At 34.6% G+C, this 16,889-nt stretch overlaps 1 protein-coding gene across 3 annotated transcripts in view; it reads right to left on the bottom strand.

The window, feature by feature from the left end:
• cntn3a.2 (contactin 3a, tandem duplicate 2) overlaps positions 1–16,889 on the bottom strand; it is a 212,462-nt gene that overhangs the window by 13,995 nt on the left and 181,578 nt on the right. For 2 of the 3 annotated variants that reach the window (XM_001340803.10, XM_073939892.1), the window contains exons 17-20: positions 14,950–15,020; positions 14,407–14,641; positions 5,159–5,268; positions 4,558–4,744 (exon numbers count right to left, since the gene is read on the bottom strand). In XM_001340803.10, the coding sequence (XP_001340839.6) occupies positions 4,558–4,744; positions 5,159–5,268; positions 14,407–14,641; positions 14,950–15,020 (603 nt within the window). Of the gene's footprint in view, positions 1–4,557; positions 4,745–5,158; positions 5,269–14,406; positions 14,661–14,949; positions 15,021–16,889 lie in introns of all 3 variants that reach the window. The other variant, XR_012399022.1, reaches the window with a different exon arrangement.

The following is a 16,889-nucleotide window of genomic DNA, read 5'->3' on the forward strand; positions in this document are numbered from 1 at the left end:
ATATATATATAAGGAAAAATGTGTAAAGTATGTTCAGTGTGAGCGTTTTTCTGACACATTACAAAAATAACAAAGCATTAGAAGGAGTGTTGTTTCTAATCAATGACTTGTCCAAGACTGTGGTAATTCAAAATGAAGTGACATTATGTAAACTGTATTTAAAGTGTTAAATCCTTGTTATTGAATTCTGTATCGGTGATACGTTCATTTTTCTTAGGCATGGACAAATTAAATTGATCGAAAATGACTGTAAATGCATTTCTCATGTTACAAAACCTTTCTAATTAAAATAAATGCTCTTTCAAATGTTCAACTAAAGAATTTAATGAAGGAAACTTTAAGCATAGCAGTTGTTCTCAATATTGATAATTACACACAGAAACTTTCCTTGAGCTGCAGATAGGCAATATGTAATATTTTTGTTTTATGATAAATATATATAATTTCAAATAGTAATGTACATTGCTAAGGACATAATTTGGAAATTTTTTTTTGGGTAATTTGGACCTAATTTTTTGAACCAGAATTGTAAATAATTCCTTTGAATAAGATATTGTCCTATCCTAATAAAGTATAAACCAATGTAAAGCTTATTTATTCAGCATTTAGATAATGCAGAATGCAATTTATAAATAGTTTTGTGGTCACATAGATGTACATTGTACATGTAAACAGTGTTAGGGAAAGTTAATTTTGAAAGTAATGCATTACAATATTGAGGTACTCCCCAAAAAAGTAACTAGTAGCAATACTTAGTAACTGTTTATGGAAAGTAATGTGTTTACTTTTTAAAAAAAACTTTTTTACATTACTTTTGAGTTACTTTTAATTGAGTAAAATCACTGTCCTTTGATACATTCCCCTTTTTTTCATGTGTTTAAAATAATGAGAATACTTTCATCACAGAAATGTAAGGCTCTGCCATCTTGGTTTCTGTTTGTTCCCGTGGGGACCTCTTTCTCTCATTGGAGTGTGAGTCAACGTGATTGCACAAATTTTATTTAAGCAAATTGGTTTTAAAAAGCATACATTTTTAAAAATGTAAAATTTACTAAAATGTGCTGTAAGTTTATAAAGCCTTATTGCCTCAGGAACAAAAGTAAATTTATATCTATTAGAAGAGCGTTTAGGCCCAATCATACACCCGGTGCAATGTGGCGCAAGGCAAGACACAATTGTTGTATGCTTGTTTCAGCTTGGCGCAAGAGTCGTTTTGACGTTTTGCGTCACGATGTTTATATAGAAAATGCATTTGAGCTCATATATGCGCCCATAGGCGTTCCAGGCGTGTTGAGGTGTATTGCTGGCGCGTTGCTATTTTGAGAAACTATAATAGATTTTTTAATCGACCAGACTAAAGCCGTTCTATTGTCCAGCGAAGAGCGTGTTTGTTGTGCGCCTCGCTTACACACTGCTTAATACACACAAGATGTAGAGCAATACGCAAATATCTTTACATTTGAAAAATAATTAAAATATTAAGGATATATATATATATATATATATATATATATATATATATATATATATATATATATATATATATATATATATATATATATATATATATATAAATAAAGGATATATATGTGATATAAATATAAAGGATTAAAATATTACAAAACATATTATTTTCTAGCCTACATAAATAAAAAAAAACTACAGCCGTCATGCCTTCTTCATCTCAGGGGGCTTTTTCAGTTTATTCTTAACAGTTTGCTTTTGTATAATGCTATTATTATTAACAGTATTATTTATTATATCCATATTTATATTTGTTTTATTAAAAACAAGCTTAGATTTGCCCAGTTGTCAGGTTTTAGACCTGCACAGCATGTGTATTTGGGTATAACTCAGTTTTTTGACCACACTTCATTATTATTGTTCATTTATTCGTTTGCTGGAAATTAGAACTGAATATAGAAATAGTTTTGAAACAAATCTTTGCGCTTAGCAAACGAGATGAATTATTTATAGGCTAATTGATGTCTTCGTGTACAAAGTTTCCCTATCCACGAGAGCGAAAATGAAAGTAGATAATGAGAATTGGGTCATCTCTCATCCTCGCGCTGCAGACGCTCTGTTTAACTGTTTTCTTGCTAGTGAAGTGTTCAGTTTTTCAACTTACGAAGTCGTCATGTAAATATCAAATGGGCTATGGCGCGACGCAACTGACTCTTAAAGAGAAAGGCAGATGAGACTCTGATTGGTTTATTTTCAAAGCACACCTATAACTCATTAAGAAAATAAGCTCGACCCTTTTAGACCATAGCCACGGCGCAAAGTGGATTTTTCTGTCCTTATATTAGCAAAAGTGTATTCTGACACGCCCCTAATGCGTTTGCGCCCTGCACTTTGCACTTTGCATATGGATGCATCAAAATAGAGCCCTTAATGTTTCTATACCTTTTTCCAGAAGGCAAGAGTACGAAAAAAAGACTTCTCACATCTCATATCACACATTTTCTTATCATTTTCCTTATCATTTGCTGTTCATGTAACTCTGCTAGACTCCACAGAGGCAAACCAATAATCTTGGCGGTTATTATTGCTACTTTTATTACTAGGGATGTCCAGATCCGATCACTTGACCTCCTGATCAGGACTCAAATATATATGTATATATATATATATATATATATATATATATATATATATATATATATATATATATATATATATATATATAAAAATAGAAAACACGGAAGCAGCTAGAAGCTGAAAGTGCGGATGTCTGTGGTCTGGAAGTATTATAAAGTTGATGACAACAACATTAGCCCCTTTCACACATACAGACCTTTCCGGAAAATTACCGGCAATTGTCCGGAAAGGTCTGTATGTGTAAATAGGCCCTTTTTAAAAATACTGGTAAATTTGTTCCGGCTATTTTCCGAAAGAGGAAGTTGTAACATTAACGGTAATTCGCCGGAATGCTGCACTGTGTGAACGCAGAAGGAAGATTGCCGGAAAGAGTGCGTTCACGTCTAGAATGCGCTGACATAAGACATCTACTCCAGCCAAACAGAACATTCAGACACATTCACATCCATGCGGTTTATGAAAATAAAAGCCTTTGAATATTTTTTCAGTCACAATAAGCTGCTAAATGTTAGTCAGATAACGTTTTAATATTCCTTCTTAATGCCAACTGTGTAAAAATGATCTATAAAATGCTTATGATAGGCCATTGTTTGTTTAACTTCAAGCTCTGACGCGTGTGCACATGAAGCAGCACACACACATTTTATGAACATTTTGACATGAAAAAAGTGTTTCTCTATATGCTTTCATCGAAGTTGTTCACAATACTTATTCATTCATAGAGTTTGTAATGTGGTCAAATGTTTACAATTACAAGTGCAGTTGTTTAGAGGTAATTTCTGGTAATGATGTCAGAATTTACCTGTATATTAAAATGAATGTTTGAATGGTCTTTTCTGGAAAGATTCTGTAACGTCCTCGCCTGTGTGAGCAAAGCTTTTTGATTTTCTTGTAAAGTCATTCCGGAAATTTTCTGGATATTTACAGGTATCACTGTGTGAAAGGAGCTATTGTGATAGCAAACTTTGATATATGTAAACTTGGGTATTTTAAGTTGATTAAAATACTATTTGTTTTTATATTAAATTATTTTATATATGTTTACTGTTGCACTAAAATCCAAAAGTGAAGAAATTAAGTCATTTTTTACTTGATTGTTTAAGCTACCTCACAGAAATGCTCTGCTTGATAACAGAGTTGTTGAATGTTAAAATAAGGTAAATTAAATAAAAAATAAGGATCATCCTTAATCTGTTTTTTCGCTCTTCTTTATTCTTTTTTTGTGTATTAGAGAAGTATCGGATCGGGTTTCGGTAACGGTAAATACTCAAAATCAAATGACTCAGACTCGACTCGAGAGCATAAAAAACTGATTGGGACATGCCTAATTATTACTTTTAGTGATATTAAAATTTTTTTTTTTTTAAAGCAATGCGTTACTTTACTTAATACTTAAAGTTATATTATTATGTAACTCGCGTTACTTGTAATGTATTATCCTAATACTGCATGTAAATATGTAAAAATAATACAAAACATGGCTTTGTCATGGTGTTACAGTGGTGCAATGGGTAGCACAATTGGCTCAGTGGAGTTTGCATGTTCTCCCTGTGTTTGCGTAGGTTTCCTCCGAGTGCTCTGGTTTCCCCCACAGTCCAAAAGTTTGCGCTATAGGTGAATTGGGTAAGCTAAATTTTCCATAGTGTATGTCTGTTACTAAGAATGTATGGATGTTTCCAAGTGATGGGTTGCAGCTGGAAGGGCATCGGCTGTGTAAAACATATGCTGGATATAGTTGGCGGTTCATTCCACTGTGGCGATCCCTGATTATTAAAGGGACTAAGCCGAAAAGAAAATTATTGAATGAATGAATGGCTCCGTTTTGATTTCAATATCCTGTTCAACAACAAATCTGACAATTCTAAATACAGTACATTACCTGAAAAAAAGCAAATAATCATCTTTTATTCCAACAAATTCCAACTGAATGAATTGCTTCACCAAGGGTATACTCACGGGACTTTTTAGTGGTCACATTGATGGTTGGAGACAGGGGACCAGTACCCGCTGTGTTGAAAGCGCTCACTGTCAGGAAATACTGCGTGTATCCTCTCAGACCACTGATGTTCACCTTGTCCTGATTGGCAGACACCCTGACTTTGCCCATGGTCTCTGGTTTTGTATCGTCCTCCCAGTACACCACCTGATTTTAAAAGCAAGAGAGAGAAAACAAAAGTCTCACAGATATAATGCTACGCTGCCATTATTTTCAGTGCAGGAAGCATTATACAGGAGGATTTCACTCTTTTATTTTATATCTCCACACTGTGGGTTTGGGGTGACATGGATGAAGAGTTTCATAGAGGAATGTGTAATGTGTTCTCTGTGTCCTCAAAAAGGATAAAGGCGAGTCATTTTTTTCGCCCATACTGCAGTGAGGGCCTCCTATGCATACGGTAAGAACCGTGAACCCTATTCTTATTTCCAAATGGAGCGTTTCCATGGGTACAGAAGGAACTTTGAGGTGCAGCGTGGGAGATGACAGGCTCTGACAGAAGCCATGGTGCATTTCAAAAAACGGACAGAGAGTCATTTCCATTTAGAAGGAGGGACGCACCTCATAGCCCAACACTCTTTCTGTTGAAACGCTGAGGATGTGCCAGCTCACTTCAATTTCAGTGGCGGAGATGCTTCTGGCCCACACGCCGTCTGGAACACCACTGGGTTCTGAGAGGAAAGATAAAAAGAGAGAAAAAAAGATTAATGAATAAAGACAGAAGAGAGGAAAAGAGACGGGATGATACCAGACAAGCTGGGACTAGATAACATAAGCTGAGAGAAAATGAGAAAAGAAGAAAGATGAAAACAAAAGCGATGAGTAGAGATAGATGAGGAGAAAGAAAAATTACAAAATGAGGAGCGATGAGACAAAGCAAGATGAAAAGATACAAGGTAAGGAGAAATTACAAAAATACAAATTGAGAAGAGATGAGACAAGACAAAATAAAAAGAAATGAGATGAGACAAAACAAAAAGAGCTAAGAGACAAATCAACATGAGAAGATAGAAGACACAAATGAGTAGGTAAAAGATGAGAAAAAGCAAGATAAAAAGAAAAAAAACATTAGATAAGAAAAATTAAACTGAGACAAGACGAGAAAAGACAGATTGAGGAGACAAAAATGATTGAGGAGACAAAACAAAAAAGACAAGATGAGAAGCGATGAGACGAGACAAAGAGAAGAGACGAGATGAAACAAGACGAAAAGAAATAACAAATCAAGATGAGAAGATAGGAGATAAAAATGAGAAGGTAAGAGATGAGACAAAGCTATATATATATATATATATATATATATATATATATATATATATATATATATATATATATATATATATATATATATATATATATATTATATATATTATATATTAATTATTATTAGATAAGACAAGTTGAGCTGAGAAGAGACAAGACGAGAAAAGACAGATTGAGGAGACAAAACAAAAAAGACAAGATGAGAAGAGATGAGACAAGACCAAAAAGAGACAAGATGAGATGAGTCAAGACAAAAAATAAGAGACGAGATGGGACTGGACAAGACAAGACAAAAAGAGCTAAAAGACAAATCAATATAAGAAGAGAGGAGACAAAAATGAGAAGATAAGACACGAGACAAAGAATTATAAAACAAAGAGATGAGATGAGACAAGTAGAGCTGAGAAGAAACAAAATGAGAAAAGACTAAATAAGGAGACAAAACAAAAAAGGACAAGATGAAAAGAGATGAGATGAGACAAAAAAGAGAGGAGATGAGATGGGACAAGAAAAAAAGAGAAGAGACGAGATGGAACAAGACAAGACAAGACAAGACAAAAAGAGCTAAGAGACAAATCAAGATAAGAAGATAGGAAACAAAAAATGAGAAGATAAGAGATGAGACGAAGCAATAAAAAAAGAAAAGAGATGAGACAAGTAGAGCTGAGAAGAGACAAGACAAGAAAAGACAAAATAAGGAGACAAAAAAAGTCAAGATGAAAAGAGATGAGACAAAAAAGAGAAGAGATGAGATGAGATGAGACAAGACAAAAAGAGCTATGAGACAAATCAAGACGAGAAGATAGAAGACAAAAAAAGAGATGAGACAAAGCAATATAAAAATAAAAAAGATGAGACAAGTAGAGCTGAGAAGAGACAAAATGAAAAAAGACAAAATATAGAGACAAAAAAAAGACAAGATGAGAAGAGATGAGACAAGACAAAAAAGAGAAGAGACGAGATAGGACAAGACAAGACAAAAAGAGCTAAAAGACAAATCAAGAGAAGATAGGAGACAAAAAATGAGAAGATAAGACACGAGACAAAGCAATATAAAAAGAAAAGAGATGAGATGAAACAAGTAGAGCTGAGAAGAGACAAGATGAGAAAAGACAGAGCAAGGAGACAAAAAAAGACAAGATGAGAAGTGATGATAAAAGACAAAAAGAGAAGAGACAAGAGGAGAAAATATAAAAAAGGAGACACAATAAAAAAGGTGGGATGAAATTAGACAAGCTTAAATAAAAAGGAGATGAAAGAAGAAGTGATGAGATAAGTACAGCTGAGAAGAGAAAAGACAAGATAACAAGACAGGATTAAAAACACAAGACAAAAAGAGGCAAGATGAGAAAGGTCAAGAAGAGGAGACACAAAAAAGACAAGATGAGCAAAGATGAGACAAGAAGAGATGAAAAGAGAAGAGACCAGATAAGACAAGACGAGAACAGATAAGACAAGACATAATGAAAAGATCAGCAATGAGATGAGACTAGATAAAATGAAAAGAAACAAGACAAGCAGAGTTAAGAAGAAGATGAGAAAAGACAAGATTAAGAGACACAATAAAAAGACAAGATGAGAACAGATGAGACAAGACAAGATGAAAAGTTCAGAAATTAGATGACAAGATGACATAAAAAGAGACATGTAGAGTTGAGAAGAGAAGATGGGAAAAGACAAGATGAAGAGAAATAATAAAAAGACAAGATGAGAACAGATGAGACAAGACAAGATAAAAAAATCTGAAATTAAATGAGACAAGATGAAAAGAGACAAGACAAGTAGAGTTGAGTTGAGAGGAAAAGATGAGAAAAGCCGAGATGAAAAGGCATAATAAAATACAATATGAGAACAGATGAGACAAGACAAGATAAAAAGATCAGAAATGAGATTAAATGAAATGAGATAAAAAAGACAAGTATAGTGAGAAGAGAAGAGGAGAAAAGACAAAATGAAGAGACATTAAAAAAGACAAGATCAAAACAGATGAGACAAGACAAGATAAAAAGATCAGAAATGAGATGAAATGAGACGAGAAGAGACAAGACAAGCAGAGTTTAGAGGAGAAAATGAGAAAAGATGAGATGAAGAGACATAATAAAAAGACAAGATGAGAACACATGAGACAAGACAGGTTTAAAAAATCAGAAACGAGATGGGATGAGATAAGATGAGAAGAGACAAGACAAGAAGAGTTGAGAAGAGAAGATGAGAAAAGACAAGATGAAAAGACAATAAAAAGACAAGATGAGAACAGATGAGACAAGACAAGATAAATAGATTAAAATGAGATTAGATGAGATGAAAAGAGACAAGATAAGTAGAGTTGAGGAGAGAAGATGAGAAAAATACAGATTAAGAGACACAATAAAAAGATAAGATGAGAACAGATGAGACAAGACAAGATGAAAAGATCAGAATTGAGATGAGACAAGATAAAATGAAAAAGAGACAAGACAAGCACAGATGAGAAGAGAAGATGAGAAAAGATGAGATTAAGAGACACAATAAAGAAGACAAGATGAGAAAAGATGAGACAAGACAAGATAAAAATATCAGAAATGAGACGAGATGAAAAAAGACAAGACAAGCAGAGTTTAGAGGAGAAAATGAGAAAAGACGAGATGGAAAGAAAGGAGATGAGATGAAGTTAGATGAGACTGGACAACAAGAAAAAACAACAGGAGAGACAGGATGAGAAAAGACAAGATGGCATGAAGTAAGAGAATGAGAAGAGACCAAAAGAAGATGGAATGAAGAGAGATGTAAACAAGATAAACTGAATGAGAATAGATGAGACAAGAGACAAGACCACGAGAGAATGAGACCAAAAATAAGACAAAACAATTGAGGCAAAAAAAGAAGATGATAGAAGAAATCAGAAGAGACAAAACAAGATGCAACAATATTAAAAGTCCACTGAAAAAGAAAAGAGAATATGAGATTATGAGAAAATGAGACAAGACTGAAAAAAAGAGACAAGATAAAATGAGACTAGACTGAACAACAAGAAGAAATAGGAGAGACAACATGGCATGAAGACAGAAAAATGAGAGACTGAAAGAGAATGGATTTCAGAGAGATGTAAACAAGACAATCTGAATGAGAATAGATGAGACAAGAGACAAGACCACAAGAGAATGAGATTCAAATGAGACAAAACTAAAATGATAGAGGCGAAAAAAGATGGAATAAATCAAAAGAGATGAGAAGATACAAAACAAGACATAACAAGATGCTAAAGGTTCAACGAAAAAGAAAAAAGCAAGGAAAGAGAATAAGAGATGGTGAGAAAATGAGACAAATTGAAGAAAAAAGACGAGATGAAATGAGACGAGACTGGAAAACAAACAACAAACAAACAACAACAACAAAAAAAAAACAGGAGAGACAAGATGAGAAGAGACAAGATAGCATTAGACAGAAAAAGTAGAGAAGTTAGACAGAAAGAGAAGAGATCAAAAGAAGATGGAATGAAGATAGATATAAACAAGACTACAGTAGTTGAATGAGAATAGACAAGACAAGAGACAAGACCACGAGAGAATGAGACCAAAACGAGACAAAACAAACATTTGAGGCGAAGGAAAAAGATGATGGAAGAAATCCGAAGAGATAAGAAGAGACAAAAGACACAACAAGAGATGCTAAAAATCTACTGAAAAAAGAAAAGAGAATATGAGATTTTGAGAAAATGAGACAAGACTAAAAGAAAAGAGATGAGATGAAATGAGATGTGGCAGGACAAGAACAGAATAGAATACAAGAGATGACTAAAAATGAAAAAGGATGAAAAAATTAAGACAACGAACCAGCGGATAGAAAAAGCAGACAACAAATGACAATAGACAAGACCATAGAAGAAATAAAACATGAAATATACTGTGTGTAGCCAAAATCTGGAGTTGTAAGAGCCCTAAAGAGGAGACAAGACAAAAACAGTGAAATGAGACAAGACTTGAGAAACAGAAATGAGAATGAAAAGGGATGTAAACAAGACAAAATGAAACAAGACTTCGAGAAGTGAAGTAGGATGCAACAAAGAGGAAGACAAAATGACAAGAGGAGGAGTGAAGAGACAAGACAAGATTAGAAGAGTAGAGACAAGATGTGAAGCACAATCTTCAATGCGCAAATTGGATGCTGGAGAAAAATCATTTGTAAATGACTGATGCAAAATCTTTTGTCTCTATAACAGTAAATTACCGGCTTTTATTTAATAGGATAGTTGAGTGACACAAAGGAATAATATCTGTACAAGAATTCAATTAACGCTGTAGCTTCCTGACATTCCACTATCTGCCCGTCACTCCGCACTGTAATAGCACATCTCCAACAGATACTAACTAGATGAAGGATTCTCACACCACTGCTTCAAATGCTAAGCGCACTACTCAAGGCATTTCAGAGCTAAAACCACCTGACATTTACAGGACAACATTACGCACAGCCATTACAGTACATGCTTTACTCTTACAATAAATGGAAAACTGAGCCTTTGAGATTCAAAATACCAAATATATCTCCTGAAAGAACAGGAAATTGGAAGAAACTAACAGTATTATCCAAGTTTATAATATCTACATCTCTTTTTAACTTGACCTATCTGTAAATCATTAATTTTTCTGTTCATTCATTAATTCATTCATTCATTCATTCATTTTTCCTTCAGCTTAATCCCTTAATTAATCAGGGGTCGCCACAGTGGAATGAACCGCCAAGTATATCCAGCATGTTATACACATCGGATGGCCTTCCAGCTGCAATCCAGTACTGGGAAACATGCATACACACTCATTCACACACACATATACAATACAGATAATTTAGTTTACTAAATTTACCTATAGCGCATGTCTTTGGACTGTGCAGGAAACCGAAACACCCAGTGGAAACCCACGCGAGCATGGGTAGAACATGTAAACACACAGAAATCGCAACTGACCCAGCCAGGACTCTAACCAATAAGCTAACCAATAAGCCACTGCATCGCCCTTTTTTGTATCTCCTATAAGAAAATGGTAAATTGCTGTTAAAATTACAGTTCATTTCCACCAATATTGTTGGAAAAACCAATACAATTATACATCATATACTGTAAGTTTCAGCATTTCACCATTTTGCAAATTACCAAATATATTTATTTTCAAAAAAAAAAAAAAAAAAAAAAAAAAAATATATATATATATATATATATATATATATATATATATATATATATTAACAAACATAGATTGCCACTCGTAATGTTGAAACCAATATTTTTTAAAACACTATATGGTCGAAATATGTTTTATAATCATTTAGCACAATGCCAAATATACACCTTTAATATTAGATAAAAAATGTAAATCTTTGTTAAACAGAAAAGAAATTGTTGCACATTGCATCGAGAAACCAATAAAATTTAGGGGTGTCAAAATTAATTGTTTCTTCGATGCAGACGCGGACAATTTGGTGTTGGTTTAGTAATAGATCATAATCGGTTATTATATACTGATGTCATTACTCATATTTGCGCTATGTCTCAGTAGCTTACTATGGCGGAGGAGGTGAGCGCGAGTATTGACAACTCTTCAACTATTTAAAAACTTACAAACTGTGCTCAATTTCACTGCATGTCTTTCACAGACACTTACAGCAGAAGCCTTGATTTTACTGCGATCGAGAAAGTGAAAGTTCCCCTTTTCTGAGGCCCATTTGACCTGCTGGTGTGACTTTTCCTCTCCTCTTCGCTGTTACAACGATCCTTCTGGATATTGACACGTGTGCGTGTCTGCAGAATTTTAATGGATCAGCTGTGATTGTCGCTGCCGTTTATCATGGGTGAACAGCGACAAAAGCGTTAAAGCCAATCGCAGCCCTTTCTGTTGAACGCATGACCAATCATAGGGGTGTAAGAACGGACTCACTAGACAATGCCCAGTAGGTGAGCGGGATATTTGTTTTGATTATTTGCTATAAATGCTCATGTTGTTCTGTCCATGTACTTCAATTTATAAAGGTACTGTTCATATATCTGACTGACTGTATTAAAGGACAAAATTGTATTACAAATAGTATATAACCATATTTATACATTTTAATACAAGAATTGTTGTGATGTGAAAAAACACAAAATATTATAAAATATAAAACGGTGTATGGAAAGCATCGTAAATGCACCGTGATGCACCAAGATATCGAATTGAACTGAATCAATGACATGATAATCGTAACCGAACTGTTATGTGTAGGTTCATACCTCTAATAAAATTATTTCAAAACTTTCTATGATCTAAACCTGTCTTTGCTGTGATCATTCTTCTTAAAAACATGTTCCTCAAGAATCTATTTTGGGGCAGATTTTATTGTATGTTTATGTACTGTAGTTCCAGAAGATGCAATTAGGGGCCAATCACACCGAATGCAGTTTATGCATTGAGAGGCACCTCTTTTGAAGAGTGAGCATTTTGTGCGCAGCTTATGCCCCCTGCGTGCCTCATGTTTTAACCTCCTGCTGCGCCTCGCGTATTTGACCTTGCGCTCTGTGGACTCCGAGCGGAAAAAGCATATAACGTCTCTGGAATCTTTTTCAGACTTCAATCAAATGAAAGCAGAGGCGGGGTTTCCGTTAAGGCGCCTGCCGTGTTTGTGTAGTCAAGACAACAAGAGAGACTTTTGAGGATGGAGGAGACACTTGTTGTTGCTGTTTTGGGTTATCCAGAGCTGTATGACTTCAAATCATGAATATCACAATATTATTAGTTATTAAAATTATATTAATATCAACAGCAACACTTTCACACAATACCCAGCTGATTCAGTCATTGCCTAGCGACATAAGAAAGCACAACACGTTTCTTTTTTTCTTGTCAACAAAAAAGTTTGGTGCACCTTGCTTTTTTGGAACATAATGGCGCGTTTGGTGTGATCGGCCCCTTAGGCTCCAACATTAAAAGTTAAAACGGTTCCTCTTTAACAGTCCATTACTCTAAACAGTCTAAATCTAAGCTAAAAACCAATAAGACTAACAATATTATTGTTTTTTAAAGCTTTGTATTTTTAAAATGAGATGACGGCACTAATATTTATAGGGTTGGTAGAAGAGATATTGCATCTAAATTGGTCCTTTAAATAAAATACATAAACAAACAAACAAACAAACAAACAAACAAATAAAGTCTCGAATATAAATTCTGTTAAGAATACTGTTTCTAAAACAACAGAAAATTGCCAAGTTGTGTCAGAAAAACCAATTAAATTATTTATAAACATTCTAAGGCGACACAGGAAGGTTGCTGGTTCGAGTTCCGGTTGGGTCAGTTGTCATTTCTGTGTGGAGTTTGTACGTTCTTCATGTATTCACGTGGGTTTTCTCCAGGTGCTCCGGTATCCCCCAGTTAAAAAAAAACATGCAGTATGGGTGAATTGAATAAACTAAATAAGCCGTAGTGTTTGAGTGTGGAGGAGTGTTTCCTACTGGTTTGCAGCTGGAAGGGCATTTGCTGTGTAAAACATATGCTGGATAATTTGGCGGTTCATTCCGCTGTGGGGACCCCAGATTAATAAAGGGACTAAGCCAACAAAAAAATGAATGAAGGAATGAATGAATGAATTTAAATCTCTCTTTGCTTTTGGCATGCTGGAAACAAGCCCAAGAAAAAAAAGGTGTTGCTCATGAATCTAAACTTTAAAAGTTGCAATGGATTCCTTGTTATCATCTTTTAATTAATTTCAACATACTGTAATTAGTGCTAAAACCAATAAGACTAAAATATTATTGTTTTAAAAGCTTATCATTTTTAAAATGCAATGATAGCACTGATATTTACTACATTGGTTCTTTAAATTAAATACATAAACAAACAAATAAATTCCCAAATATAAATTCGGTTAAGAAAACTATTTCTCAAAGAACAGAAAAATTTGTTGTGCTAGAGAAACCAATTAAATTATTTAAAAACATTCTACAATCTAAATCTCTCTTTGCTTTTGGCATGCTGGAAACAAGCCCAAGGGAAAAAGAAGTTGTTCCTCAGGAATCTACACTGGGACAGATTTAATTTTATGTTTATTTAGTTAAAGCAAAGTTACAATTAGGCTCCAACTTAAAAATGCAATGGATTTCTTATAAACATCTTTTCATTTATTTCAATGTAATTACAGCTAAAAACCAATAAGACTAAAACTATAATTTTTTACAAGCTTTGTATGGTTAAAATACTTGATAGTTTTGGCAGAAGAGAACAAATACACATTCTGATGAAAAAAATATTTCTAAAATAACATAAAAAATTGGCACCAGTAGTGTTGTAGAAAGCAATAAGATTATACAACATAATATAATCTAAATCTTTAGCCTCTTTTGCTTAACGATTACTTATAAAATGCCATTTTCTTTCAGCACTGCACATAATAAAGTGCTGGTGGTAAAGGAATCAATTCCTGCCTCTGCTCTTTGAAAGTGTTATGCACCTTACAATAGACGGATAAATACAAAAAGAAAAAAGAGAAATCCATTGAGAAAAATGTAGCCTTTTTCCCAATGTGATTGACAGTCTCACCATTCTCGGCCGAGAACACAATGGTAACAGGGCTGAACGGTCCCTGGCCTTTGGTGTTGTAGGCGCCCACTTTGACGCTAAATGGAGAAAATGGCAGGATGCTCTCATTTCGGTACACATAACGGGACTGCGTCGGAACAGAGGTGACAGCATGCGTCCAGTTGACTTCCCCCAACGGCCGGAAAGCGATGATGTAGCCAAAACCATCTCCGTTTTGCAGGTCTTCAGGCACAGGCTGGGAGGGAAACAAAAAACTGTAGTGATATTAAAACATACAGACCAGATTCAGCCTTAAGTTCACACCCAGTGCCTTTCCAAATCCCACACAGTTTTCGCAAAGTGATGCAACCTCTGGAGAGCGCAAATGAGCCGCTTTCTAATATACAACCAAATCTGAATTGAATGCCATTACGGGAGTAAAGGGCCCAGATGGAAAACAGGCTTGGCTTTGACTGAGGTAATAAACACCCCATTCAATTCCTTTTAATTAGCCAAAACTATTACCTCGCACAGAGGGAGTGATAATATAGACAGATGACTTACCTCCCATGTTATTACTAACTCTGACTTCGAGCCACCCCCACCTCCGACATCGGTGGGGGCCGTGTCAGGAACTGCGTACAAGAAAATAAAGCAAAAATAAAAATTCAATACAGCATAGAGATACAGCTCCCGCCTTGCTCATTGTTTCTTTTCTTTTTCTTTTCCTCAAAGCCTCATTATCAGTATCAAATGAAACAAAGCTCTGGTCCCTTAGCAACTGCTTTTAAAAGATTCTGTGGGCAGCGGCTGAGTTAACTGGCTTTGTTTCTAGTAAATTTCACCATTTGCCAGCAGTCTCTCAACAACAATGCTTGAAGAATTCATTCTATAACGTACAAAGAGACACTTGAGCATCGAGTGCACTGAAATCGTATCGCTTCATCATGGAATCTTTGAAGAACGCGGCCACTAAAACATTGGTGGATTCACTTTCAGACAGGACACCCACGAGACCATCTGATGTGTAAAACTGGATAGCCCTTTCTCAAATTGGCAAGCTGTGTTCTGATTGGCTGACTGATGCGGTTTATGTTCACAATGTACCTTTGGAAAATGAAATTATCATTCGCTTGCCAATGTAAACATCGCAAATGTTGGCAAGTCCATTGATGATTTGATCCTCAAATGGTTATATCAGAACAATTTCACTTTTGGACTACCAACAAAACATGATTTTGCAGTTTTTTTTTTTGCTTCTTGTTAACCAAGTCAACAAAGTTACTGACGAAAACGTAAAGTGATTCATGATTTCGATAATTTTTTAAAATGGAAAATGGTGGCAAATGTATGTCATCACAGTAATTAAATGAATTATTTAAATATAACCCAGCAGGCACATAATGTCATAAGATGTCAATATTAGGTTATATTTAGGTTGTGATGTCAGGTGACCAAAATTTAATGTCTAGTCAGTGTCTAAGGACATTATTTTGACGTCCAATAACAACGTCAAATGACATTGATATTTGATTGATGTTAGATTGTGTTGGAAAGTGACCAAAATACAATGTTTAGCCAACATATGAAACCAACGTCATATTGACATCAAATACTGACATTCATTTGTCAGGTATGCCAATCAAAATCCAACATCTGAAAGACTGCTGTAACATCATCAGATGTTGATATTTGATTGATTTTTGGTTGAATGCTGGACATTGACGTCAACCTGAAGTTTGGTTCTAACGTCAACCCAAACCCAACCTAAAATTTAACGTCCCCAAGATGTTGGGGTGTAATGTCAATCTAACGTCATGTTGACGTCATGTGCCTGCTGGGAAGCATACTGTAATTGAAAATATGCTTAGGAAACTTGCTGCACAAGATATTAACTAACAATAACCTTAATGAGTTAGAGTGTGTGTTTGTTTTTAGATTCTAGGTATGGACTCATTTGTTCCCGTAGTTACTTTTTATGTATCTTAAGTGTAGTTTTTTGTTATTCTATGCACTGATATTTAAATTCTGCTATTTTTATTTTCCTTTTGTGCTTTCTAAAAGCACAGAACATACATTTCTCCACTTGAGGGCATGGACAGTATTCAAAACAAAGACCTAGTTTGATGATACCGTGAACGAGTGTGGAATCATGGGAGTTGTTGTTTTCCTACATTATATCCTACAAGACTTATGTCCCTAGTTTTAGTGGTTTTAGAATATTTTTATGAAAAAATTTTTACAAAATTGATTGAAAAATTGTACATGTTGTGCCTTCAAAAGGTCAGCATATAGATGACGATGTTGTTAAAATGATCTGCATTCACATGGTCTTCTAATCTGCTTTTTGTTTTGCTCATCAAATATGTATGCAAGTAACTATGACTAATTCACCTGAATTGCCTTTTTGCTCTTTGCATTGTTTAACAAAGATACATAACAACTATGTTCTTTGTCTTTTATCCCCTCAAAATGTTAATGTGTAAATGCATGGTTCAAATAAA

This window comes from Danio rerio, chromosome 23 (assembly GCF_049306965.1).
Source record: "Danio rerio strain Tuebingen ecotype United States chromosome 23, GRCz12tu, whole genome shotgun sequence".
In the NCBI taxonomy this organism is placed as follows: Eukaryota; Metazoa; Chordata; class Actinopteri; order Cypriniformes; family Danionidae; genus Danio; species Danio rerio.